A 23794-nucleotide genomic window follows, 5' to 3' on the forward strand; every position below is an offset into this window, starting at 1 on the left:
ATGCAGGAAGAATTAATACCTCTTTATTCATCCAGCTCCTGCCCACATCCATCCAGGGTGCAATCTGTGCTTGCAGATTCCAGCAAGGCTTGGGTTTCATCCTGGAGTCTGGTCCCTTGTGCACCACCAGCTTTGCCAAGGAATTCTGGATGCAAAAATTTACATTCTATTATTATTACATTCTATTTTCCCTGGTGCATTGTCAACAGCCCTTTTTTACTGACTTTAAATGCACCAAAACCGTGTAAATAACAAGATTTGATATTAATTATCTCATGGCACTGCAGGGGAACAAGAAGACAGAACACAACCAATGGTGATAAACAAATCAAGAACCACTCTCCCCTCCAAGCCTGCAAAGTAAATCCCAAGTTTCCAACTTGTAGGAAGGAGAAATCCTTGTTAACTGACCATGTGGGAGATCAGTCAGTGAAGCTGAAGGGACTGTGAGGCCCTAAATCAGCCTCCCCCAGAGACAGGTCAGGTCTCAGCCACGTGTCCCAGCCCTCCCTCCTGAAGCATTGCCTTTCTTTTTGTTTCTCTGCTGTGGGACAGTGAAAGAGATGGATTTTTAAAGATTCCCAAGCTTTGCTCCAAACACAGGCCCATGTTGTCTGCAGCCAGTCCTGGCAGAGCTTTACTGGGAAGTGTCCTGAAGTCACTGTTGCTCCTCAAGCCTGAAAAACATCCCAACCCCAACACCTGTAACATCATTGTGGCCACCTGGCTGAAAGAAAGAGCCAGGATGTTCCAACTGAGCCCAAATAACCTCAGGGACAGCAAACCACAAGGACACTGAACATGCTGGTTCTTCATCCCTGAGGCAGAGGGTGAACACAGAACTTTGGAAGTGCAGGATGGAGACCCAGGGCAGGTTATTTTGGGATGAGGGAGCACAGTGCAGTCTCACCTCCAGCCCCCTGTCCTTGGAGGAGGGAAGTCTTTCCATGGCAGGGATGACTCCAGGGCTTGGCCACATGGCATGGAGCTGTTTGAACCCCCGTGAGCAGCTCTTTGGTAACATCAGAGGCCCTGGGTGAGCAGCCAAAGGGCTGCCTTGTGTAACCCCTCACAGCCCCCTGGGGCCACTGCACAAAGGAGGGACACTCTGGGATTATTCCCATCTCCCAGGGATGAAGGTGGAAGGTTGGAGACTTGAGAGCTGCAACACCTTTTGTTGGCTTCCCTTTGACCACAGGAACAACCTGTCAGAGTTTGCTGCAGGAACAAACGTTCTCAAGCAGCTTTTGGCCAGATCAAAGAATCATGGAATTGCTGAGGTCGGAAAAGACTTCCAAGATCAATTCCAACCATCACCCAACTCCAAACCAAGTCTCCAAGTGCCACATCCACACGTTTTTTGAACACCTGCAGGGATGGCAACTCCACCATCTCCCTGTTCTGACGCTTCACAGCCCTTTCCATGAGGGAATTTTCCATAATATCCCAACTAAACCTCCCTTGGCACAACTGGGGGCTGTTTCCTCTTGTCCTGGCACTTATTCCCTGGGAAAACCCTCACCACAATCTCTGCCAGGGGGCTGGGACAAAGTGTCCCCTCAGGAATGCAGAAAACCTCAAATTTCATCTTAAAACTGAATTTCTTGGTTGAACTGGAGCCTGGATGTTACATCTGTAAGGCAATCCTAAGGAAATGGGATCACTTGATCACCCTCTGGCCCAGTTATTCCAAATTCCTGTAAAAAACGAATTATTTGTATGTTGAAAAAGAACTCCAAGTTACCTGTATATATGGCAAGATTACTACCAAGATTAATTAACGAATATACAGAACATTAAGGACCTGATGAGGGGTGCTGGGGGTCCCTGAGGGGCTATGGGAGTCCTGAGGGGTGATGAGGGATCCTGAAGGGCTCTGGGGGTCCCTAAGAGGTGCTAGGAGTCCCTGAGGGGCTCTGGGGGGCGTTGTGGGTCCCTGAGGGGTCCTGAGGGGCGCTGGGGGGCTATGAGGGACGATGAAGGTCCCTGAAGGGCTCTGGGAGGCCATGAGAGGCGCTGGGGGTCCATAAGGGGCGCTGGGGGCCCCTGGGAGGCCCTGGGGGACGATGGGGTCCCTTGAGGGGCCCCGCTGGTCCCGCTGCCCCTCACGACCCGCCGCCATCTTGCCCGGGGCACGGCCCTTCGCCTCGGCCCGCCGAGTCTCGCGAGAGCCGGGCCCGCCCTTCCCGTGGTGCCCCGCGCGCCCTGGCAACCGTTGCTAAGGGCGGCCGCCATGGCGGCGTCGGGCCCCGCGGCCTTCTCCGCCCTCATCGCCCTCCTCCTCATCCTCCTCCTGCTGCCGCCGCCGCTCCGGGCGGCAGAGCCAAGCGCGGAGCCCGCAGACACTGGCGGTGCCGCCCAGCAGCGGGCCTTCAGCGCTCCGGCCCCGGTCACGGACGGTGGGTGCCCTGCGGGGGCTGCGGCGCTGCCCGGGCCAGGGGAGCCCCGTTCGCGGCCTCGGCGCTTCGCCCGCTCCCATTGCGGCCCCCGGCACTGGGAACGCTACCCTGGCGCCGCTCGGAGCTCGGAGCCTCCCGGGAAAGCGCAGGGAAGCCCCTGGACGCACAGGGCGGCGGGGACACTGCGCGGCCTGGCCATCATTAGCCGGGCACGGCCTGGCCATCATTACTTGGGCAGGGCGTGGGCATCGCAGACCTGCCCATCGCCCAGCCCTGTGAGCCCCGAGGGGGCAGGGCAGGGTCTGCTGAACCCCCCCGGCCACGGCCCGACCCCGCAGAGGGTTCCAGGCCCTCCTGGGTGTCCCCGCAGAGCTCCACGTGCACACTTTGCCACTCACTCCCTCCCGGCGCTGTGAGTGAATTGTCACACCACACACACCACAAACTCTGCTCTCAGCAGGGGTTTCCTCACTGTGATGGGCCACACTTTTATTTAACTTCTTATTTCCATCACCTCAGCTTTCCATACTTGCCAAATTATCTGGGAGACAAAGCCTTGCAATACAATCACCCCTGTTTGAACTTCTCTTGCTCACAGGCTGAACTAAAGATGCCAGGTCTAAACTCAGCCACAGAACAGGCAGAGCTTCTGAGGTTCCAGGGAATATCTGGATGCTGTTCAGGGAACATCCAAGAGGCCACAGAGAAACAGGCAACAGTCAAACTGAAATGAAAGAACCAATGATGAAAATACCCCTTGAATGTCTTGTCTATAAAACCCTGGCCTTAGATTTCCTCATTCTGTGCTTTTTTTGAGTCCAGATTTATTATAGAGCAGCATCTCTCAAGAACAGTTCAGAAGAGTAATAATACCTGCTCTTTGGATTTATAAACTTGAAAACCTAAGCCTGTTCTGAGTTTCCAAACATCTTATGAAACCAGTTCACAGAATTAATTATTAGCAATTCCTCGCTCTGTGATTATAAAAAAACAGAGAGAAAAAACATTTCCAAAGGATTCTGTTCTGGTTGTGCTGACACATCAGGGAGACCTTTTACTGCTTGTGCTTTTAAACAGTCACTGCTCCTTCAAAATGTTTTATTTTTCTTCCCAATAAGTTGAAACAAACCCCTTGTTTGTCTCTCTCTCTCTTGTTATTCCCTCTGCAGGGCTGAGTATGTTTTCAAACCTTCAAAATTCCTGTTTTTGTATTTCTCAGAGAACACACCATGAGATTTTAGTCTCAGTTTTATCCACATGACCCAAACAGATTTTCTAAGTAGCAGAAAGGATGGCCTTAAAAATGACTTAAAACAGAGCACAGGAATTTGGGGATATGCTCAAAGCTTATAAACATCTCACTGCTCCTTCAAAATATTGTCTTTTCCTTCCCAAGAAGTTGAAACAAACACCTTGTTTGTATCTCCCTCTTTTTTATTCCCTCTGCAGGGCTGGGTGTATTCTCATACCTTCAAAATTCCTGTTAGGTTTTTAAATTTCCTTCTTTATTTAATGATATCATATTAATTCATAAGTTAAAAATGAAAGTAATTAATCTATGTTTATTTACTTAATTGATTATTTGTTTGTTAGGGGGGTTTATTTCTCAGGGAACACACCAGGACCTTTTAGCCCTGTCCATGTGTCCCACATGGAGTTTTCCAAAGTTGCCTTTTAAAAACGACTCCCCAGCAGAGTCTGGGGTTGGGTGGGCAGTGCTGGGGGGCTCTGAGTGCCCCCTCCAGCTGTGCTTTGCTGTCCTGCAGTGACCAGGCTGTGTGTGTGTGACCTGCTGGTGGCACAGTGTGACCCCAACTGCTGCTGTGACCCCGACTGCAGCCCCGAGGAGTTCGGGCTCTTCACCTCCTGCTCCGTGCCCGTGGTCATGTGAGTGGAGAGGGGGCACTGAAACCCCCAAACCCCACTGCCTGCCCCCTGAACCCCACTGCCTGCCCCAAACCCCAGTGCCTGCCCCCAAACCCCAGTGTCTGCCCTCAAACCCCAGTGCCTGCCCCCTGAACTCCAGTGCCTGCCCCCAAACCCCAGTGCCTGCCCCCAAACCTCACTGCCTGCCCCCTACCCCAGTGCCTGCCCCCAAACCCCAGTGCCTGCCCCCAAACCCCAGTGCCTGCCCCCAAACCCCAGTGCCTGCCCCCAAACCCCAGTGCCTGCCCCCAAACCCCAGTGCCTGCCCCCAAACCCCAGTGCCTGCCCCCAAACCCCAGTGCCTGCCCCAAACCCCAGTGCCTGCCCCCAAACCCCAGTGCCTGCCCTCAAACCCCAGTGCCTGCCCCCTGAACTCCAGTGCCTGCCCCCAAACCCCAGTGCCTGCCCCCAAACCTCACTGCCTGCCCCCTACCCCAGTGCCTGCCCCCAAACCCCAGTGCCTGCCCCCAAACCCCACTGCCTGCCCCCAAACCCCAGTGCCCGCCCCCAAACCCCAGTGCCTGCCCCTAAACCCCAGTGCCTGCCCCTAAACCCCAATTCCTGCCCCCTGAAACCCCTGTGCCTGCCCCTAAACCCCAATTCCTGTCCCTAAACCCCAGTGCCTGCCCCTAAACCCCAATTCCTGTCCCTAAACCCCAGTGCCTGCCCCCAAACCCCAGTGCCTGCCCCCAAACCCCAGTGCCTGCCCCCAAACCCCAATTCCTGCCCCCTGAAACCCCTGTGCCTGCCCCCAAACCCCAGTGCCTGCCCCCTGAACCCCAGTGCCTGCCCCCAAACCCCAGTGCCTGCCCCCTGAACCCCAGTGCCTGCCCCTAAACCACAATTCCTGCCCCTAAGCCCCAGTGCCTGCCCCCTGAACCCCAATTCCTGCCCCTAAACCCGCAATTCCTGCTCCTTCCAGCTCCCTGCACTCCCACCCATTTCTCTTTCCCTTGTTCTATTCCCTGTTTTCTCCTGTTCCTCCTGTTTCACTGTTCTCCTGTCTGGACACTTAAATGGTGATGGTTTTTTGGGGGAAAAATGATGCATCTTTAGACTTCTATCAATATAATGAAGTGTGTGGAAGTTAAGAGAACTGATGCTATCTGGCCACCTCTGTAGGTCATTAGCAATTAATTAGTAACTTCTCTCATTACATTTATGATATCAGCTGCAGACTTGATCAGTTCAGTGCTTTTTGAAGTGGTTGTTCTGGTCCCAGTTTGAAAGTCCCCATCCCAACCTGCCAGTCTCACAACCACTAAAGTGTCACATTACACCAATAAAGCCAAGCCAATATTTATTTTTTTGCTGTTTAGTTTATCTAAAAACCCCTTTCACCCCATTTCATCCTCTCAGAGAGTTAAGAAAAGCTCACTGCAAAATCCTGCTGTGAAAAAAAGATCTCTTGGTGAACTCTCAGAACAAAAAGTGCAGCTTTTCAGCCCACCTTCTGTATAAATTATGCCAATCTGAGCACTGGGGTTTATTCTGGGTGCTTTCAAATTTGAATTAGCAATCATGCCAGACTGGGGTTTCTCATTGTTCTTGCACACAATGACTCCTGCCACCCATTTAGAGATTTTTATAGACCTCAGAAAGGTCTAATCAACACCTTCCTGAGTGACACTTTAATTGTCTGCGGTGACTGTTCTGTCTTTGTCAACTAGAAATGCCTCAAGTGAAGTTGTGTTTCTTCCCCCAAATTCTTTTTGTGTGAAATGTTCCTTTGGCATGAAAATTCAGGTGTTTTTTTTGATGTCTGCAGGTATTGTGGATCTCAGTATTTCCATTATTTCCACCCTGCATTTTTGGTGCCCCAACCACCTGGATCTCACCAAATTCATCATTTTAGCTCTGATATTATCCCTGGCAGGTTCCTCCTTGTGTCTCCCCTTCCCTCCTGGTGCCACTCACAGTTCCCTCTGCCCAATCCCACATGGGGGAGAATTCCCACTATTTCTTATTCAGCTACAACAACAGGGGCCTTCCCAGGATGCACAATCACACAAATTGGGTTTAAACAGGAATATTATGCCTTTTTTTTAATGATGTTGCCTCAGTACAGGAAAAAAGGACTTTAAAATCTGATCAACACTCACTTCCAGTGGATCCTTAATTCCTTTTTAATTACTCTTTGCAGAGGGGACAGCAACCTGTGCAGGCAGAAAGCTGCTGTGTATTCTCTTGATGTTGAAGCCAATCCACCAGAAAGGATATTCCAACTAATTGACCAAGTCAATCCCAGCATTTTCTGCATTCATTCTACCAACTGTAAGTGGAGCTGCTGTTTGTAAGCTCTTTGCTTACCAGAAAAAGACTAAATTGAAAACTATTTTTGTGTTATTAAACCTCTCAGGGAGGTGGTGATTGTGTCTGCTCACAGTCCTTGTGTTGTGATCCTCTCACCTGGAGTTAAAGCATCTTATACTTTTAGTCTTCTCTGTTGGGAAAATAAATATATTTAAAAAAATAATTCAGCATCCCCAAATAAATTAAAGTTGTCTCATGGAAAACTGACACAAATCTGTGGTACAAATCCTTTGAAGTGACTTGCAGGGGGGTTAAAAGTGACCAGCACTGTGTTCCCTTAATTTAATTTAATTATGTTCTCTTAATTTAATTAATGCTGAGGTAATCACCTGAATATTTACATGGAAACTGCAGGCACTGACTGACATGTCTGGTGTGGAAATGATGCTGTTAAAAACCAGGATTTTGAAAGCCAAGGGCTTTTCCTCAGGATCCAGTTTGTGCTTTCCTGGATCTGGGTGAAATGATTGAAGATTTAATGATTTAAGGCCCTGTCTGGGGTTTCTCTTAAAGCAAAGGTTAAGCTGCATTAGGTATTTTTAACCACTCCAGAAGGTAAAATTGTCACTAAATACCATTTTTGTGTCTTTTCTCCTTAAATTTCTCTCCTCCTTTCAATGTCTTGGCAGACAAACAAGCTCTGCAGCTCAAGGCCCCTGAAATGCCAAGTGCAGCCAACTTTGATCGTTTGCTTCAGGAGTTTGGAGGTGCTGCTTTCAGTGCTGAGCCCCAGGAGTGGGGAGAGGACACAGAGGCTCCAAACCCTCCTGGTGCAAATGAAAATCACACTTATGAGGTGAGGAATTGTGATTCAAAGGCAGGGAAATGATACCTGATTCTCTCAGTATGAAATTGGTCCACAAAAGAACAACTCAGCAGTGGTTGCATCTGCTTTTAAATAATGCAGTTAAATAAGAGACAACATTTATATTGGCCTTTAAATATAGAAATGTAAAACTAAGGATTGTAATGTTTTGTGTTAACTCAAAAAGTGAGCTGGATTTTTAAGAACTTTGAAAAATCAGTCACTTTTCTGTTGCTATTTTAAACATAAAGACGTAGCAGTGGCTTAAAAAGTGATGCACAAAGTAGAATAAATTATTGACACAGTGGAAATAAGCACTTCTTTTATTCATATTTATTGTTAATAAGAATGTTCTAAAATAAATTATTGACACAGTGGAAATAAGCACTTCTTTTATTGATATTTATTGTTAATAAGGATGTTCTAAAGCTGTGCTGGGCTGAGAGACAGACCCCTGTGTGCCTGACCCTGTGTTTCTTTGGCAGTTTGGGGCTCCTATCCAGACAGAGGATGCATTTCTGAGGCTGCCAAGTCCTGTTGTGTCCTCCTGGTGCTCTGATGCAAATCCTGCAGGTTGGAAATGCATTTCAGTTCCATCTGACTTGCTTTAAAATGTCCTGCTCTGGTTGAGGTTCCTCAGCTGGCAAACACCCCAGGGGAAACCTAAGGCAAAATGAGCAAACATTTCCAAACACCTTCTGCTTCTCTGTGGGTTTGAAGGCACAGAATGGAAGTTGTTTTGCATCTCTGCTAAACATTCAAAGTAAATCCCTGAGAGTCTTGTTAATGGGCTGTTTATCCACCAATAAAACATCCTCTGTGGCATGAGGGGGTTAATCAAAGGGCACAAGGGTGACTGTCCCCTTGTCCCCTGAGCTCCCTCTCCCCAGTCCCACCTGCAGCTGGAGCTCCACGTTTGAACTTTCCTCACCTTCCTCTCAGTCTCCTGAAGCTGCAGGAAAAAGGAAAAGCCACAACCAAACCCACACCTGCATTTTTGTGAGCCCATAATGCCAGTGCAGCCCAGCTGGGCTTTGGAAATGCATTGGCATTATGGGCTCACAACTGGAGGAGAATTGGAGCCTCTTGTGAAAGAAAAACTCTGATGGCATCTCAAAAATTAAGGAATAAATCTTTTTCTGGCTTTCATGAAGCTTCTGCTTGTTAAGGAGGAGTATTTTGTCTCATAGCATTTCTGGGGAATATAATAAAGTGTAATTCTTTATATCCTTATCCACAAAGACATGACATTTACTTCCACTTTTCCTTGTATTTAAGGTTCTTACATTGCTTTTTATTTCTACTTTTCATAATTAATTTCCTTCAGTAACACTTGGATTTTTTTTTTAGGGTTTTTAGTAAACCAGGCCACAAAATGCATCAGATCAGTAAGTGTGGAAAAATGTGAGAGCATTCCAGGCCTCAGCATGCTGTTCTACATCAACTCCAGCATTCTGGCAGTGAGTATGGTTTGGAACACTTGTACAGCTGCCTGTGGATATCCCAGATCCTTCTGGAGCTGCAGAATTGAGTAATGTCTATTTACTAGAGGAGATGGGGTTTTATTTGGATTTTTAAATTATGGGTTGGGAAAAAACCATCTCCCTGTACAACAGAGTTTTATGCAGAAAGCCTTTGGGAATGCTTTTATTTCAGGCCTTGGGAGCAGAATAATTTACTGTTCTCTGCTTAGCCAAATATAAATAATGCAGACAAAGATGAAGTAAAAACAAATGGTTTTGAAGAGCTGAGCTCACTGAACTGGTGCTTGCTGCAGTTTCTGGCTTTGTGCATGCTCAGGCTTTTCCAAGAACCTTTTACCAGAGTGCATAATTCCAAGAAATCTGAGTTCTAAAGAGCTGGTAAAACTCAGGTTTAATCCTCTGCATCTGCCCCTTTCCCCAAGCCTCAGTTTTTGAAGTCACACAAACCAACCCTCCTTATGCCCCTTAAGGAACACACTGACCCCACTGAGGGCAGTTCTGTTTGGATCCTGCCCACCACCACAGTCTGGGCTTTGTCAAAGCTCAGCCTCCTTTTTCTCCCTTTTCTGACCTGGGGGAGGATATGTCAGGTATAAATAAATCCCCTTTGAGGATATTCAGGAAGACCAAGGGATCACTCATGCAAGACTGAAAGTGAAACACACCACACCTGAACCTGCTGGCTCCTTCCAGGGGCTGAAGGTCAGCAAGAAACAGCATCCTCCCCACCACTAAGATGTTTTTAATTGATGTGATTATTTAAGTTAATTTAATTAGCAGGGAGTGACTGCTCAAACACCCCTTCCAGTCTCCTTCCAGATTCCAAAGCTACCAGCAGGAAAGGAGAGCCCCTTTCACAGGTGGGCTCATCCTTCTGCTCCCTGAGAACCTTGTTGAACATCTGATTGCCCACAGATGTTGGCTTTCCATCAGCCTTCTGTGGAAAGGTGGAAAAAAGCTGCCTCAGGAGGGCTTTGAGTGTTCCCCTGTCCTCCCAAAAGGAGAGTGTGGTCAGGCCCCAGCACTGGAGGGGTTTGGGATTTCCTCAGTGGAACAGTGAGCAGTAACTCCTTCCTGTGTGCTGCCTGCCAGGCCCAAGGCCCAGCTTAGGAGAGGTCGTGGATGTCAGGAGGGATCGGCTGCAGGGACTGGGGAAGGCTGAGGAGCTGCTGGACACTCTGTGTAGGAAGATGCCCTTCCCAAAGGGAGCTGGAGGTGGGATGTGCTATCGGGAGGTGATGCCGTGGGGACAGTGTGGTGTCAGGGCTGAGCAGGAGCCCTCCCAGTGCCACCAGGTGGAGCTGCTGGCCAGAGAAACGGCAGACCAGTAACCCCAGAGCCTTACTGGGAGCACTGGGACAGCAGGGCCCTGGGAAAGCCCCACCCTCACTGCCACGAGGGAGAGGAACGACTTGGTAATTGTTGCAGTTAATCTGCATTAAGCAGTTTATCTCTGCCCTGACCTGTCCAGCACATCCCAGGGGTGCTGGAGGGTCTGGGAATCCTCTGCCCAGGTGCTGCCCACCATGGCCAGGGGGTACCTGTGGCTGCCAGAGCCAAGAGCTGCTCCCTTCCAGGTGGGCAGCCGAGCCAGGGAGGCTGCAGAGCTGCCAGGGACCTGCAGAGCCAGGACTGACCCACCCCCAGCCATGGACACACAGCATTCCAGGAGAGGAGCTCACTCCCTCTTCCCTGGTCAGGAGCAGTGGTGCCCTGAAGGACAAGTTAATCTTTACAAGCAGATTCATTCCCAGAGCTGATCCTGGTGGCTGGGCTGTGCCCTGGGCTGGCAAGTGTGGCACAGCTCCACCTGCAGCAGCTCCAGGAATGTCTTGCCCTCCCCTGGGATGGTCCCTGCTCCTGCATCCCACCATAGTTCTGCAGAGTTGCTTCATGGTCAGAGTCCTGTTCTTGGTCCCTTCCCAAAGATGGGAAGTCAGAAAAGTGAAACTTTGATAAAATTATGCTTTAAAAGATGTGGGTATTTTTCAGGCCTGATCCATGACCTTGGTCTGACATTCCTGCCTTTCCATGAAATATTGCTGAAAATTTTCATGCTGGGTAACAAGAGCTTCTTATTTCCTGGTTTGGAGACCATGAAATCATGGAATTCTCACCATCAGAGCAGGACAACACGAGCTCTTCATTTCTTTGGAAAGCACAACTTCCCAAAATGGGGGTCTGGGAATAGTTCCAAGAGTCAGAGGAAGGAGGGGATTGGATTGTAAGATTTTTTCTTCTGTTCCCACTTCCTGGCATGTATCCAATCCCTTCCACTGTGTAAAAGTTACTGTAAGGAGAGAGTTAAATAGGCAAAGGAGTTAAACCTTAACTGCTTTACTCCATGGCTGCTGCAATATTGCTGTTGTTTTAATTTGCTTTAATTTGCCCTTTTATTCTTTCTTAGGTGCCCAAATCAAGCCAGAGGGTAAGTACCCTTCTAAATTCATTGGAAGAGCTGGCAGCAAAATTCTTTGTTCTAGTCAGTGGAAGTTTTTCACTGACTTGACCACAGCAGGGGCTTAATATTTACAGTAAAAAATTCTATAATTTGCTACCAGTAATGACACTTAGCAACTCCAGCATAATATGCTGCCTGCAAACATTCAACCCTGATCCATTCCCTTCATATAAAACTCCCTGTTTTGAAGCAAATCTCTTTATTTACTTCAGAGCAGACCCTTTGGTTGAGCTTCAGCAACACCTGTAACACAGGAATGGTTCTGTTGCAGCAGAGATACAGGAACACAGAAATGATTATCACACCAATGATCATCCCCAGGCTCCAGAGCTGTCCTGGCTTTGTTTTTCAGGTGAATATCACTGTGCAGTCCATGGTTCTGCAGTCCCTGGATGGAGGGAGGACCCTGCTGGAGGACAGTGACATCCTGAGGCTGCCGGTGGCTTCGGGGGAGCTGTGCTCAAATGTCGTCCTGGGGGTAGGTGGGACAGTCTGTGCCCCAAATCCCTCCTGAGCCACACACTGCAAAGCTCTCAGGAAGGCCTTGAAATTCCCTTAGACATGCCCAGAGCAAGAGAAACACCGACTTTGGGATAAAAGAGAGAGTTTTGCAACCAAATAATGACTATGCAGCATGACATGGAGACAGGCTGAAATCCTTGCTGCTGTTATGTGTGTGTGACAAAACAGGCACTAACATGAGTTTAAACTCCTTTAGGCTTGGGAGAAGGTGGTTTCAGGCACAGTGATGGCACAGAGAGAAAGGAATAGATGTTGCACATCATCTCATTTTTTACTCTTAAGTAGGTGATCATTGTGTTTATAGTTAAACAAGCCAGTTTTGAAGAGGCTCCAGAAGACATTTCACAGAATCACACACACACTGGACTGTTCTGAGTTGGAAGGGACCCACAAGGATCATCGAGTCCAAATATATCCCCACTCTGTGGTTCAGGGTTTCTTAAGGAAGAAATAAAACACTTGAATGATTTTAAAATAATTTTTTCTAGTTTCTCCTAAGCATTATTCAAATTAACCTCTAAACTGTTTAATTTTCAGGTGAGTTATCACATTACCTACACAGACACAGGAGAAATAGTAGAAGCAGCTGCTGCTTTTGTCTTGGGGGCAATCACCAAAGAAGCACTTTCAATCCAGCAGAGCTTCCAGATCAGCTTCACTCAGGTAACTGTGGGGCTGCCATTTGGTGAGAGACACGTAATTACAAACCTTATTAAACTTGAATCAGAACAGTTGTGAGCTGCCAGGTGAAGTGTAACTTGCCCTGGACACACAGATGAGGCAGCATTTCAGAGCTGGCCAATAAAGGCCTCCAAAGTGTCACATTTACAGGCCCCATTTTGTGGCTGTGTCGGGAAGCAAAGCCTTACTTACAGTCTTACCACTCATCATTCCAGGCAACTCATAATCCTGAAGGAGTTGTGTGTTTTGCAGCCCTTTGAGTGCAGGAGGAGATCCAGTCATAGAATCATAGAATGGATTGGGTTGGAAAAGACCTCCGAGATCATCAAGTCCCAACCCTTGGTCCAACTCCAGTCCCTTTACCAGATCATGGCACTCAGTGCCACGGCCAAGCTCAGTTGAAAAACCTCCAGGGATGGGGAATCCACCCCCTCTCTGGGCAGCCCATTCCAATGCCTGAGCACTCTCTCTGGAAAGAATTTCTTCCTGATATCCAGCTTCAATTTCCCCTGGCAGAGCTTGAGCCCATCGTGCCCCCTTGTCCTATTGCTGAGTGCCTGGGAGAAGAGACCAACCCCCACCTGGCCAGAACTTCCCTTCAGGCAGTTCCAGACAGTGCTGAGGTCACCTCTGAGCCTCCTCTTCTCCAGGCTAAACACCCCCAGCTCCCTCAGCCTCTCCCCACAGCACTTGTGCTCCAGTCCCTTCTCCAGCCTCGTTGCTCTTCTCTTCTCAGTTGTGTTGGAAGAGACCTCTGAGATCACCAAGTCCAACCCTTGATCCAACCCCACTGTGATCACCATGACTTGATCCAACCACGACTTGATCCAACCCCACTGTGATCACTGTGGCACTCCGTGCCATGGGCTGGTGATCACAGTGGGGTTGGATAAAGACATGTTGGATTCTCTGTCCCTGGAGGTGTTTAAGAGGAGACTCAGTGCCACATCCAGTCCCTTCACCAGCCTCGTTGCTCTTCTCAGTCCTGTGTGTTTGCCTTGCAGGTGGACACCAAGCCAGTTCCCCTGAGTGGCAGCCCTGGGTATGTTGTTGGGCTGCCTGTGAGGGCAGGATTCCGGCCCCAGGGATATCCTTTCCTGCTCTGCAGCCCCTGCTCTGGCCCAGCTCCACAAACCCCTTCCAGCATGGACATCTCTCATGGGTTTGGGCTGTGTTTTAGCAGGGAATGACTCAGTCCTGACTGCAGAGACTGTGCAGTGAGATTGAGACCTTCTTCCCTGCACACTCTGGTGCTGCTTCACACTGTGAGAGGAGTCCTGAGCTATTACAGCATTTTCAGATGTATTTTAAGGATGTGATTAAGGGTTCTTTTTTTGTCCTGAAATACACATGGAGTGCTGAATTTGCCCTTAACTGTGAGTTACATCTGGCATCATTGAGAGCAGCAACAAGCACAGCCAGCTGAGCATCCTGCAGAGCAGCCCCAGCCAGGACTGCCTGGCAGCACAGGGACCCAGAGCCCCAGTGCTCTTTGGTCAGAACATGATCTCAGGCTGTAAGTTAAGGTGAGAACTAACCTTCATTTTTAATTTTTTAACCCTTTGACAGCCTTTTCCCTCAGGCTCTGATCAGGCCTGGCTGTTCATACAGCTGGTGGAGTGTTGGGAATGGAGGATTATTTCTAAAACATTGCATTTCATTAGTAATAGTCTTTCTCTTGGCAAGACTGTGGCCATCAGCAGCTGTGGCCAGAAGGCCTGAACAGTGCATGGGAGCAGGAGAAATGCTGCCTGTGCCAAACAGTGGGGTTGGCTCTAACTCATCCTCTTTCTTGTGTGTTTTCTGAAGAATTACAGCAGCTCTGAAATGCCAGCCTTTGGCTCAGACCCTCATGGATGTGCTGAAGGGCCAAAGCTTCCCTGAGTATGTGGCCTCCTTTGGGAATTCCCAAGCCCAGGATGTGCTCGACTGGGTGCCAATAACTCACCTCCAGCTCTCAGAACAGGTGAAAGTCACACCAACACCCCCTACACCTTCACTCCCACTGCCCTCTCTCATCTCTACCTGTAAAGCAGCAGCAGCTCAGCATTCTCAGCCTAAAAATGCAGGAACCAACTGGGGGAAAAAATGTGGGGGGAAAAATGCAGAAACAACCTGGAGGAAATTCCTGGAATATTCACCAATGAGGAGTTCCACTTTTGCTGTAGGAGGCAGGGTTTATTTTGTACCAAGCTGGTACCCAGTTCTGGCTCAGGACAATATGTTGGATGCAAGAGGAGTTCTGGCCACACTTTAGCTTGCTGTTCACAGGGGATGAAGCACCAGAGGGGAGGTGGAAAGAGTGAGGTAACAGGGTCAGCGTTTCTCCTCTTACACCAGGTCAGGGCAAGGGAGCAGGAGCCCTTTGAAGCACAGCAGAAAATGACAGTTTGTGTAGAGGTGGATTGTTGCTTTTGCAACTGAAGAGTGAGTAATTTCTGTAACCAGGAACGTGACAGTTCAAGGAGAAATGCCTAAAAATAGTTCAGCTTGGAGGCTCCAAAATTCTGCCCTGGCAGAGTTCAGCATTTTCTACTGTCCAGCAGGACTAAAATAAGTCTTTATATTAAAAAGTGCTGAGCATGATCACCAAGAGCCAAATCCTGTCTCAGGTAGGACAGTCCTGTGAAAGGGAGTTATGGAGTCACTTTGTCACCTGTGGAAAACCTGCAGGGACAGCCAAGGCTGCAGCACCTCTGCTACCCCTCAGGGAGCCTTCTGGGCCATCCTGCCCCTTTAATAACATGAATAATTAATTAATGAAGTGGCTTTTGTGCAGGTCAGACAATGAGAGACCTTCTAACCCCTTGCAGGGCTCGTGCCAGATTCCAGTGTCCCTTGGAATAGAAGTGAAGTGGACAAAATACGGGTCCCTGGTCAATCCCCAGGCCAGGATAGTGAATGTCACAGCCACCCTCAGCACCACCACTCTGAAGCAGGTAAGGAATTCAATTACAGGATTCATGATAAAACAAAGGGCTGGTTTTCCTGGGTACCAGTGACCCTCATAATCTCTTTATCTGAAGGCAGCACTTCCCCTCAGAGTGAATTACACCAGCAGTTCCCTTCCAGCTCACACAGCTGTGGCTGCCAAAACACTTCAGGAAAAATCCACACATCATTCATGAAAAGAAACTGCAGGTGGAGAAAGATAATTTACAAGTGCCAGGTGAAAATACAACCCAAATGGAACAGCCATACAAAAAACAAGCTGCACTAATTCCTGTTTGTATTTTCATTGCAGCTTCCCTCAGGAAGGGAAAGGATTATTCCTGTGACAAGTTCTGTGGTTTTCACTGACATCTCTTCACCTGCACAGCCAGGCTATAAAGCTTGGCCCACCATTAACCTCAAGCTACCCTTTGATTTTTTCTATCCATTTGTCTAAGGTAAGCATCAACCTCCCCCCATATTTCTGCTTTTCCTTATTTCCCATCCAAGGTTTATCCAGTGACTGTGATGGGCCAGGAGTTTCTTCTTCACCCTGGGCTAAAATTGGCCAAATTTTAGAAACGGTGACACCTCCTGAGGCTTCTCAGAAGTGTTAAAACCCCCCACATTAAGTGGAAAGTTCCCAAATAAAACTCAGTGAGAGGAAGAAAGCCCAGAGCTGCCCTTGCTGGTGGCTCTGGCAGCCCAGTCAGCACAAGAGCAGCCCAGCCCTGCAGCTCCACTCCCACTCCTGCCTGTGCAGCAGGAGGGTAAGGACCCAGCACAGCTCCAGAGCAAGCCAGGCTTCATTATCCCACAACAGCACTGCTAAATTGCTAATTAAAGCAATCAGGTGCCACTAGATAAGGGCTCTGCTTTATCTACTCCCATGAATAAGCCACATATTTCTGGCTATTTTTCCCACACCACTAATTAATTGCCTTTCTTTAAAAACCTGTTCAGTTGTGCTTTGAGCAAAGCTCGGTGACCCCTCCAGCTGAGCCTGCCTTGAATCCACTGGGGACACCTCCTAGAACTCCCACTTATTGCATCTCACTCTTCAACTATCAAACAGTCTCTCCACAGGGACCTTCCAGTACCTGAAAATGCTCCTGTTGTGTTCAAACAGCAGCCTGGTCCTTTGGAATTTGATTTTTAATGGCTTTTGTGGAGTCTGGCTGTTCCCAGCAGTTCCACTCACCTACATCTGTTCCTACATCTCCCACTCCTTTTCACACCTTGATTTATGAGCTGTGGAAACAAAGAGCTTTCCAGCCCAGTGGGATGTGAACTAAGGGAAGGAGGGCTGAGAAAATGCAGCCTGAGGACTGGGCTCTGCTGCATTGTCTGATGAGATGGGACACGTTTGTCTCTGGTTTGGGGCCTGTTTGATTGTCAGGGGAAGGAGTGGCATGTTGGTGGTTTTGAAACAAATGTTGTATAAATAACCAAGTGGCACAAGCAGCAACAGAAATGAGGAAACTACCAACAACATCAGAAGAATGGTTGGCAAAGGGCTGTATTGATGATGAACAGTCAGCTGGGGGAGAAGAAATGACCTTTCCAGCCTCAGTTCTTATCACTGACACTGCAAATCTCTACCAGATGTTGCAAACAAAGAATCTTATCACAGAAAAAAATGAGATTATTTGAAATAAGTGGTACTTCTCTGCGTGTGTAGCTCATAAAGATGTGTTTTTATTAAATTATTTTGCAATTTTGACTGTAGAACTGTACAAGAAGGGGAAAAAATTGCTGTTTACAGGGACTGTGTGTGATTAATTTTCCAGCAAAACTCTGTTTGCAATCTCCAAGTCTGGTCAAATAGAAAATGTTTATAGACAACACAATACAAGAGGAAGCAGAGAGACAGAAAAACGTTTAGGGCAAGCTGGTGGATCCCCACCCTGCACTCTCCAGGCAGAATTCCCACCTTGGAAAACTGGCCTTCTACTTTGGCTCACTGAGCAGTCCGTGCCGCTTCAGGATGTTGTTCAGCCTCTCGATTTCCTGCTCCTGTAGGAGGCAAAAGTCAAAGCATTAATACCCTTAACATGGCTCCCCAGATTCCCACAGATCTTCCCACAGGAAAACAGGACAACCTGGCTAAAGGACAGAGGGACACACCATTCCTTGGAGGAGGAGGAGCAGCTCAGGGAACTTGGTCAGGGCACCCCACACCTTCCCATGAGGAAACCAATCCAACAGTGCCAGCCTTGCACAAGGATCCCAGGCAGGTCAACCCAAATTAAAGGTGTTTTTTTACCTTCTCTACACAGCTGTGTTCCAGTTGTTCCAGCCTTGTTGCAAGTTTCAGGTTGGCTTGTTTTAACTTGGCCACTTGTTGTTCTGAGCGGGTCTTCACCGACAAAATGATTCCTGTGGAACAATTCCCAGGGGATTTGCTTTACATTGTAAAACAGCCACGGGCAGAATTACCAGTACACAGGGGCTGAGTTAAACATGTGCCTCTCCAGTTTAGGTCCTGTCATCTGCCAAGCACCCTCCCCAAGTGCTTTTCTTAATGAGGAGGGTTTGAAATCAGCCACCCGAGGGATTCCCATATGGATGCTCAGCTGGGAAGAGGCAGAGCTGAATTAATCACTCAGACTGTCACTCAAACCCTGGAGCTGGATGTGCTCCCTTGGCAGAGCCTGGGGGGACGGAGCTGGAGCCTTGGTGGTGTTTGAGCAGCTTTGAGGGGTAGGTGTGACAGCAGGGCACAGCCTGGGGCACAGGACAACAAGACGTGGGCCATTGCAATGGAGCAGGACGTGGGACGTCCCAATGGAGCAGGACGTGGGATGTCCCAATGGAGCAAGATGTGGTACATCACAGTGGAACAGGACAAGGGACATCCTCAGATCCACCAGCTTTTGGTTTCCCCTTGCCCGGCTGCACGAGGGACACGCAGTGCCCCATCAGGGCAGAGGTGTCACTGCTCTACCAGCACCCTTAGGGGATTACATGTCAACTCAGGCCCCAAACTGAAGGCATTTTCTTCCCACCCTTTCCTGAGGAAAAGAGGACAGTCAGCCTGGTGAGAGCAGGAGGAACACGCTGTTCCTCCCCCGTGAGAGCACGCAGGAGGCACTGCAGCACGGCTGCTCTGTGCTCAGTCTGCCCTGTGCTCAGTGCTCAGTCTGCTCTGTGCTCAGTCTGCCCTGTGCTCAGTCTGCCCTGTGCTCAGTCTGCCCTGTGCTCAGTCTGCCCTGTGCTCAGTCTGCCCTGTGCTCAGTCTGCCCAGTGCTCTGTGCTCTCTGCTCAGTCTGCCCTGTGCTCAGTGCTCAGTCTGCCCAGTGCCCTGTGCTCAGTCTACTCTGTCTGCCCTGCTCCAGCAGCAGCTCTGGGGCCTGGGGGCTCATTCTCACAGCACAAAGCATTATTTACATTGATAACATCAACCAGTGCCCACCTGGTGTCACCCAGTCCCCGTCCAGGGCACTGAACCATGCCCAGCACACACACAGCACCCGTTCCCTTTATTTCCTTTGTTCCCTCTGCTCCTCCAAGCATTGCAAAAGGCTTGTGGGGACTCCAGGAGCAGCCAAGGACATGGGAATTTTCCTGTAATTGTGCCCTGTTTTCTGCTGTGGGATGAGGTTCCTGGAGCTCACAGGGCTGCAGACAAACCCAGTTTCTTTCTGACTTTTACCCTGAACTAAGAAAAGCCACAAACTGCTCTCACATCCTCCCTCCTTTGGCTGCTGCCCCCCAGGCACGTTCTCCCATCCGGGGGGTCCTCAGCCCTCCCTTCCCCTCATCCCTCTGTGCCAAATTCAGGGCACTCACCAAACCTCAGCTGTGGGCACAGCACAGCACCTGGGCTGAGGTTTCATGCAGGAGTTACCTCATTGCGGTTAGAATCCCAACATTCCTTCCCCAGGAAGGAGGGAAGTGTTTCCAGCTACACTAGTTCCAAAAGTGCCTGAATTTACATCTATTTGCAACAATTTACAACTTCCACAGCAAAGTCACTGAAGTCTGATCTGGGGGTATTTTCTGTTTCTCTTTTTATAGTAAACCCTTTGAATCCCAGCAAGTGGGATCCAGGGTGAGATGAGGACATTCCCTGCAGCATCCCTGGAGGGGATGGAGGAGCAGAGCACTGAGACCTGCTGTGCTGCAGCAACAGGTGCAGGAAGGTGGGGGCTGCCCTGGCCCAACACTGCCACAGGATCCACAATGGGAAGTTGGGATGTGGCCACCCCTTTCCACCAGGGAAAGGGTGCAGGATTATGAGGGCTTTTTTGGGGAATCATAGAATGGTTTGGGTTGGAAAAGACCTCCGAGATCATCAAGTCCAACCCTTGGTCCAACTCCAGTCCCTTTACCAGATCATGGCACTCAGTGCCACGGCCAAGCTCAGTTGAAAAACCTCCAGGGATGGGGAATCCACCCCCTCTCTGGGCAGCCCATTCCAATGCCTGAGCACTCTCTGTGCAAAGAATTTTTTTCTGATCTCCAACTTCAATTTCCCCTGGCAGAGCTTGAGCCCATCGTGCCCCCTTGTCCTATTGCTGAGTGCCTGGGAGAAGAGACCAACCTCCACCTGGCTGGAACTTCCCTTCAGGTAGTTCTGGACAGTGCTGAGGTCACCTCTGAGCCTCCTCTTCTCCAAGCTGAACAACCCCAGCTCCCTCAGCCTCTCCCCACAGCCTTTGTGCTCCAGTCCTTTCACCAGTCTATCCCTGCTCCCAGAAAAATGCCAACCTGATTCCAGCCAGGAAAACCCACCCGGGTGGAACTCTGAGTTTGCTGGGAGAGAAGAGCAGGAGTGTCCCAGGTGGGGGCGAGAAGAGAACAAAGACACAGGCCTAGATAACACAGGGGAGGTGACAGAGCAGCCCCTGGCCCTGGGGACACCGTGACTCACCGTTGATGATCCGGGCCACCCTCCAGAGCCGCAGCAGGATGAGCAGCCCCACGGCCTCGAACTCGTGCTCGTGGAAGATGAGGACGACATCAAGCACGAAGGACACGAGCACGACCACCCCGTCCAGCACCTCGAACTTGTGGTGGAAGAACTCGCGGCGATACACGAACACCTTGAACCCCACCTCGACCAGGAACACGGTCAGAATGGACAGGGACAGGTAGTGGAACACCTGGGGAAAGGCAGCACAAGTCTAAGGAAACAAGAAACCCCCTGGTGTGCACAGGCAGGGCAGGCTGGAAAGGCTCTGCTGCTTTGGCCATGTCTGGTTTGGCTGCACAAGGAGAAGGAAGGGCTGGGGACTTTTCTTCTGCTCTAAAGGACAATCAGAGTATGTGGCAGCCAGTGGTGATGGGAGACTGGTCCAGGAGGTGTGAGGAGGAGCAGGAGGAGAGTGATTCAGCTCTGCTGCTGCAGGGTCTGGTCTGAGCTGAGCCAGGTGGGCCCCAGACGTCCCTGGGAGACCTCCCTTTGTGTGCTGGGACCACCAGCAGGGCAGGGCTGGGGCTCCAGGTCCAGCCTATCCAGGGGCCTCTGAGCCACCAGAGGGAGGGAAATGGTGGTTCATGGGGACATTTCCCCCATGTTACCTTTGGGGTTATGTTATATTTGTCCGGGTGGATGATTTTCAAGTCCATGAGCAATTCCCCGAGCACCAGCAAGGCGTCCAGGACCACCAGACAGACAACCCCAATCTGCCAGAGGAGAAGAACCAACATGAATCCCCTCCCAGCACAGACAGATCAACAAGAGGAGCCAGTGTGACCTTTCAGCTGAACACACCCCAACACCCACAGCCCCAGCTGGGCTGGTCGTGTTTCATGGAGCTTTCCATTGCTCCCACCCAGGACTCCCCATGGATGGTGGGTTATTCCTGCAAAGTCCCACCCACACAAACCTACCTGGCTCCTCACAAATCCAGCCACCCCCCAGCCCTCAGTGTGGGGAGCTTGAGCTGAGGGGAGCACATGCCGGTGCCGTGGTGAACACGAGGCACTGGGGTCTGACCCTGCTCAGGAAACACCTGCACCCACCAGAGCAGCTCAGCTCCCACGGCACAGCCGGGCCTGGCTTGGCTCCCACGGCACAGCCGAGCCCGGCACAGCCAAGCCTGGCACAGCCCGGCACAGCCCAGCCCAGCCCAGCTCAGCCCAGCGGCAGCAGCTGCTGTGGGGGCTTATGAGCTCGGCCCTGCTCCCTGAGCCCCATCCCGGGTTTGTCCTGCCTCACCTGAAACCTGTGGGAGCTGAAGAGCTTTTTCATCATGTACTGGAAGGAGATGTGTCTCCTGGTGGGCTCCAGCTTGATCTCCGAGTCCGGCTGCTTCTCCCCATTGTCCTCCTCCTCCTCCCATCTCTGGTAGTCGTTGCTCCACTGCACGGGGTCGTCGCCCACCACCGTGAAGTGCTTCAGGTACCTGGACATGGCTGTGGCTCAGGCTGTCATCACCCTGCCAACGTCAAGGGACGAGAGCAGAGTGTCACCTCCCGCTCAGGGCTGACCCAAGGGGCCAAATCTGCCTCGCTTGCCCCCAGGGAGGAGAGACGGAGGGGACAGGACCGTGACGTCCCGGCCCGGCTGGGTCTCGGCTGACAGGAAGTTGCTCCACGCTGGTGCTGCAGGTTTTGCATCACCTCCCACGGCAGCACGAGGAGCCCCAGTGGCCCCCCCGGCGCTGTCTGTGCCCCCTCGTGCTGCTCCACAACGAGGAACTTCCCCACGAGGCATTTCCAGACTTCTCCAAACAAAGCATGGAGGACAGCAGCAAAAAGCAGCAGTCTCTGTATAGCAGCACCTCGAGGTGCAGGTGGAGGAGTGTCTGTGGGACACTGGTCCATGAGGCTGCAGGCCAGAGGCCAAGGAGAAGAACAGCCATGGTTCCTCTTCGCTAACATCAGGACCTCTGTTATTTCAGCCTTTGCAGGTGAATTAAGCAGGTGATCCCCTGGTTGCAGCCTGGTGGGTGAGTGGGTGACACCATCCTCCCATCTCCCCTCCCTGCATCCTCCAGAACCCACCTCACCCTCGGGCATCCCGGTTTGAGCCCCTCCCTGCGGACACCCAGCGAGGGGCTGGACCACCAAACCCAACTCCTGAGTAAGGCCACACTCCAGCACTGAAAACCACAGGGGTGAAACTCCGAGTTCGCTGGGAGGGAGAGCAAGTCCCGGGGGGTCTCACAGATGGGCTGGGCAGCTGCAAGCGAGGCCCCCGTGTTCCATCGGAGCCCCCGCAGCTTTCCTTCCTCTTTGGGCCGCGCAGCGAAACTGTCTGGCCCACAAACCTCTGAGATCCGCTCCCGCCGCCAGCAGATCCCCCGTCCCCACCGCGCTCCCCGGAGCTGCCGGGGGGCTCAGCACAACCTGCCCTCGCCCTCCCCGTGCCCCAGGGGGGTGTTCGCCCTCCCCGGGGGGCTCCGCTCCGGGCAGCGGCGGTGCTGGAGGGAGAGGGGGCTCCCGCCACGCCGGCACCTGCCGGGAGGACAGAGATGGTTCCGCGGTGCCGTCACAGGGGCAGCATCTTCGTTATCCGTCCCCGGGCACCGAGCGGAGCCCTGCGGGGAGAGCGTCCCGGGCATCGCCCCCCGGCCCCGGGAATGGACCCCCGGGCATCGTCCCCCGGCCCCGGGCATGGACCCCCGGGCATCGTCGCCCGGCTCCGGGCATGGACACCCGGACATGGATTCCCGGCCGCGGAGCCGCCGCGGGTGGGTGGAGCATCCCGGACCCCTCGACTCTCCCACCTCCCCGTCCGCAGCCCGGCCGGGGCGGGACCCCGGGGGAAGGACGTGGCGGCCCCGCTGCAACCCCCGACCCCCGGCCGGGACCCACCGGCCGCCCCCAGCCCCGCTCCCCGGTACCGTCCGTGCTCGTCCCGGCTGCTCCTGAGCCTCCTCCGCCGCCGCGGGCGATCCGCGGAACGGCCCCGCCTCTCCCGGACAGGGGCGGCCCCGGCCCGGCCCCGCCGCCTCCTCCCACCGCGCCCGGGGAGCTCCGGCGGGGCCTGGGGGCTCCCCATCCATTCCCTGAGTGCCCGTCCGTTCCCAGGGTACCCCCGTCCATCCCCAGGTACCCCCGTCCATCCCCGGAGGTCCCGCTCCGACATTTCCCCTTCCCGCAGCTTTTGGCTTTTTTTCCCTGCTCGGGAGCTGCCGGAACAGGAGATGCCGCCGGATGGACTTTTTTTTTCACTTTTTAAACTTTTTTCTTTCTGTTCGTCACAGCGAGCCAAAATCCAGCGCAGTAGGGAAGTGAAACGGTGAGTCTGTGCCCAGCTCGGAGCGCGGGTGCTGAGCGGGGCTCACGAAGTCGGGGCAGGTCCGGGGATCGACAGGAT

The 23794-nt window shown here is 51.5% G+C and overlaps 2 protein-coding genes across 6 annotated transcripts; one reads left to right on the forward strand and one right to left on the reverse strand.

Annotated features, from left to right (window-relative positions):
- Positions 1 to 2213: 2213 nt before the first annotated feature.
- Positions 2214 to 17245, forward strand: TCTN1 (tectonic family member 1). 3 transcript variants are annotated; one of them, XM_071571946.1, is made up of 15 exons: positions 2214 to 2399; positions 4166 to 4286; positions 6469 to 6599; positions 7268 to 7434; positions 7929 to 8016; positions 8794 to 8903; positions 11335 to 11355; positions 11741 to 11866; positions 12448 to 12573; positions 13596 to 13678; positions 13977 to 14117; positions 14401 to 14557; positions 15405 to 15530; positions 15836 to 15980; positions 16486 to 17245. In XM_071571946.1, exons 1-14 carry the CDS (start codon positions 2234 to 2236, stop codon positions 15977 to 15979), a joined length of 1707 nt encoding a protein of 568 aa, XP_071428047.1. In that variant the 5' UTR covers positions 2214 to 2233; the 3' UTR covers position 15980; positions 16486 to 17245. The 3 variants fall into 3 exon arrangements, with proteins under 3 accessions (XP_071428047.1, XP_071428046.1, XP_071428048.1); XM_071571945.1 differs by having other exon boundaries at positions 16598 to 17245; XM_071571947.1 differs by having other exon boundaries at positions 16609 to 17245.
- HVCN1 (hydrogen voltage gated channel 1) lies at positions 17199 to 23580 on the reverse strand. Of its 3 annotated transcripts, none has more exons than XM_071571950.1 (6): positions 23531 to 23580; positions 21689 to 21908; positions 21049 to 21153; positions 20399 to 20630; positions 17789 to 17901; positions 17199 to 17538 (listed from the first exon to the last, which is right to left on the reverse strand). In XM_071571950.1, exons 2-6 carry the CDS (start codon positions 21881 to 21883, stop codon positions 17473 to 17475), a joined length of 711 nt encoding a protein of 236 aa, XP_071428051.1. In that variant the 5' UTR covers positions 21884 to 21908; positions 23531 to 23580; the 3' UTR covers positions 17199 to 17472. The 3 variants fall into 3 exon arrangements, with proteins under 3 accessions (XP_071428051.1, XP_071428050.1, XP_071428049.1); XM_071571949.1 differs by lacking the exon at positions 23531 to 23580 and adding an exon at positions 23290 to 23451; XM_071571948.1 differs by lacking the exon at positions 23531 to 23580 and adding an exon at positions 23319 to 23449.
- Between the last annotated feature and the right edge of the window lie 214 nt (positions 23581 to 23794).

Source organism: Pithys albifrons, chromosome 17, assembly GCF_047495875.1.
Source record: "Pithys albifrons albifrons isolate INPA30051 chromosome 17, PitAlb_v1, whole genome shotgun sequence".
Classification (NCBI taxonomy): Eukaryota; Metazoa; Chordata; class Aves; order Passeriformes; family Thamnophilidae; genus Pithys; species Pithys albifrons.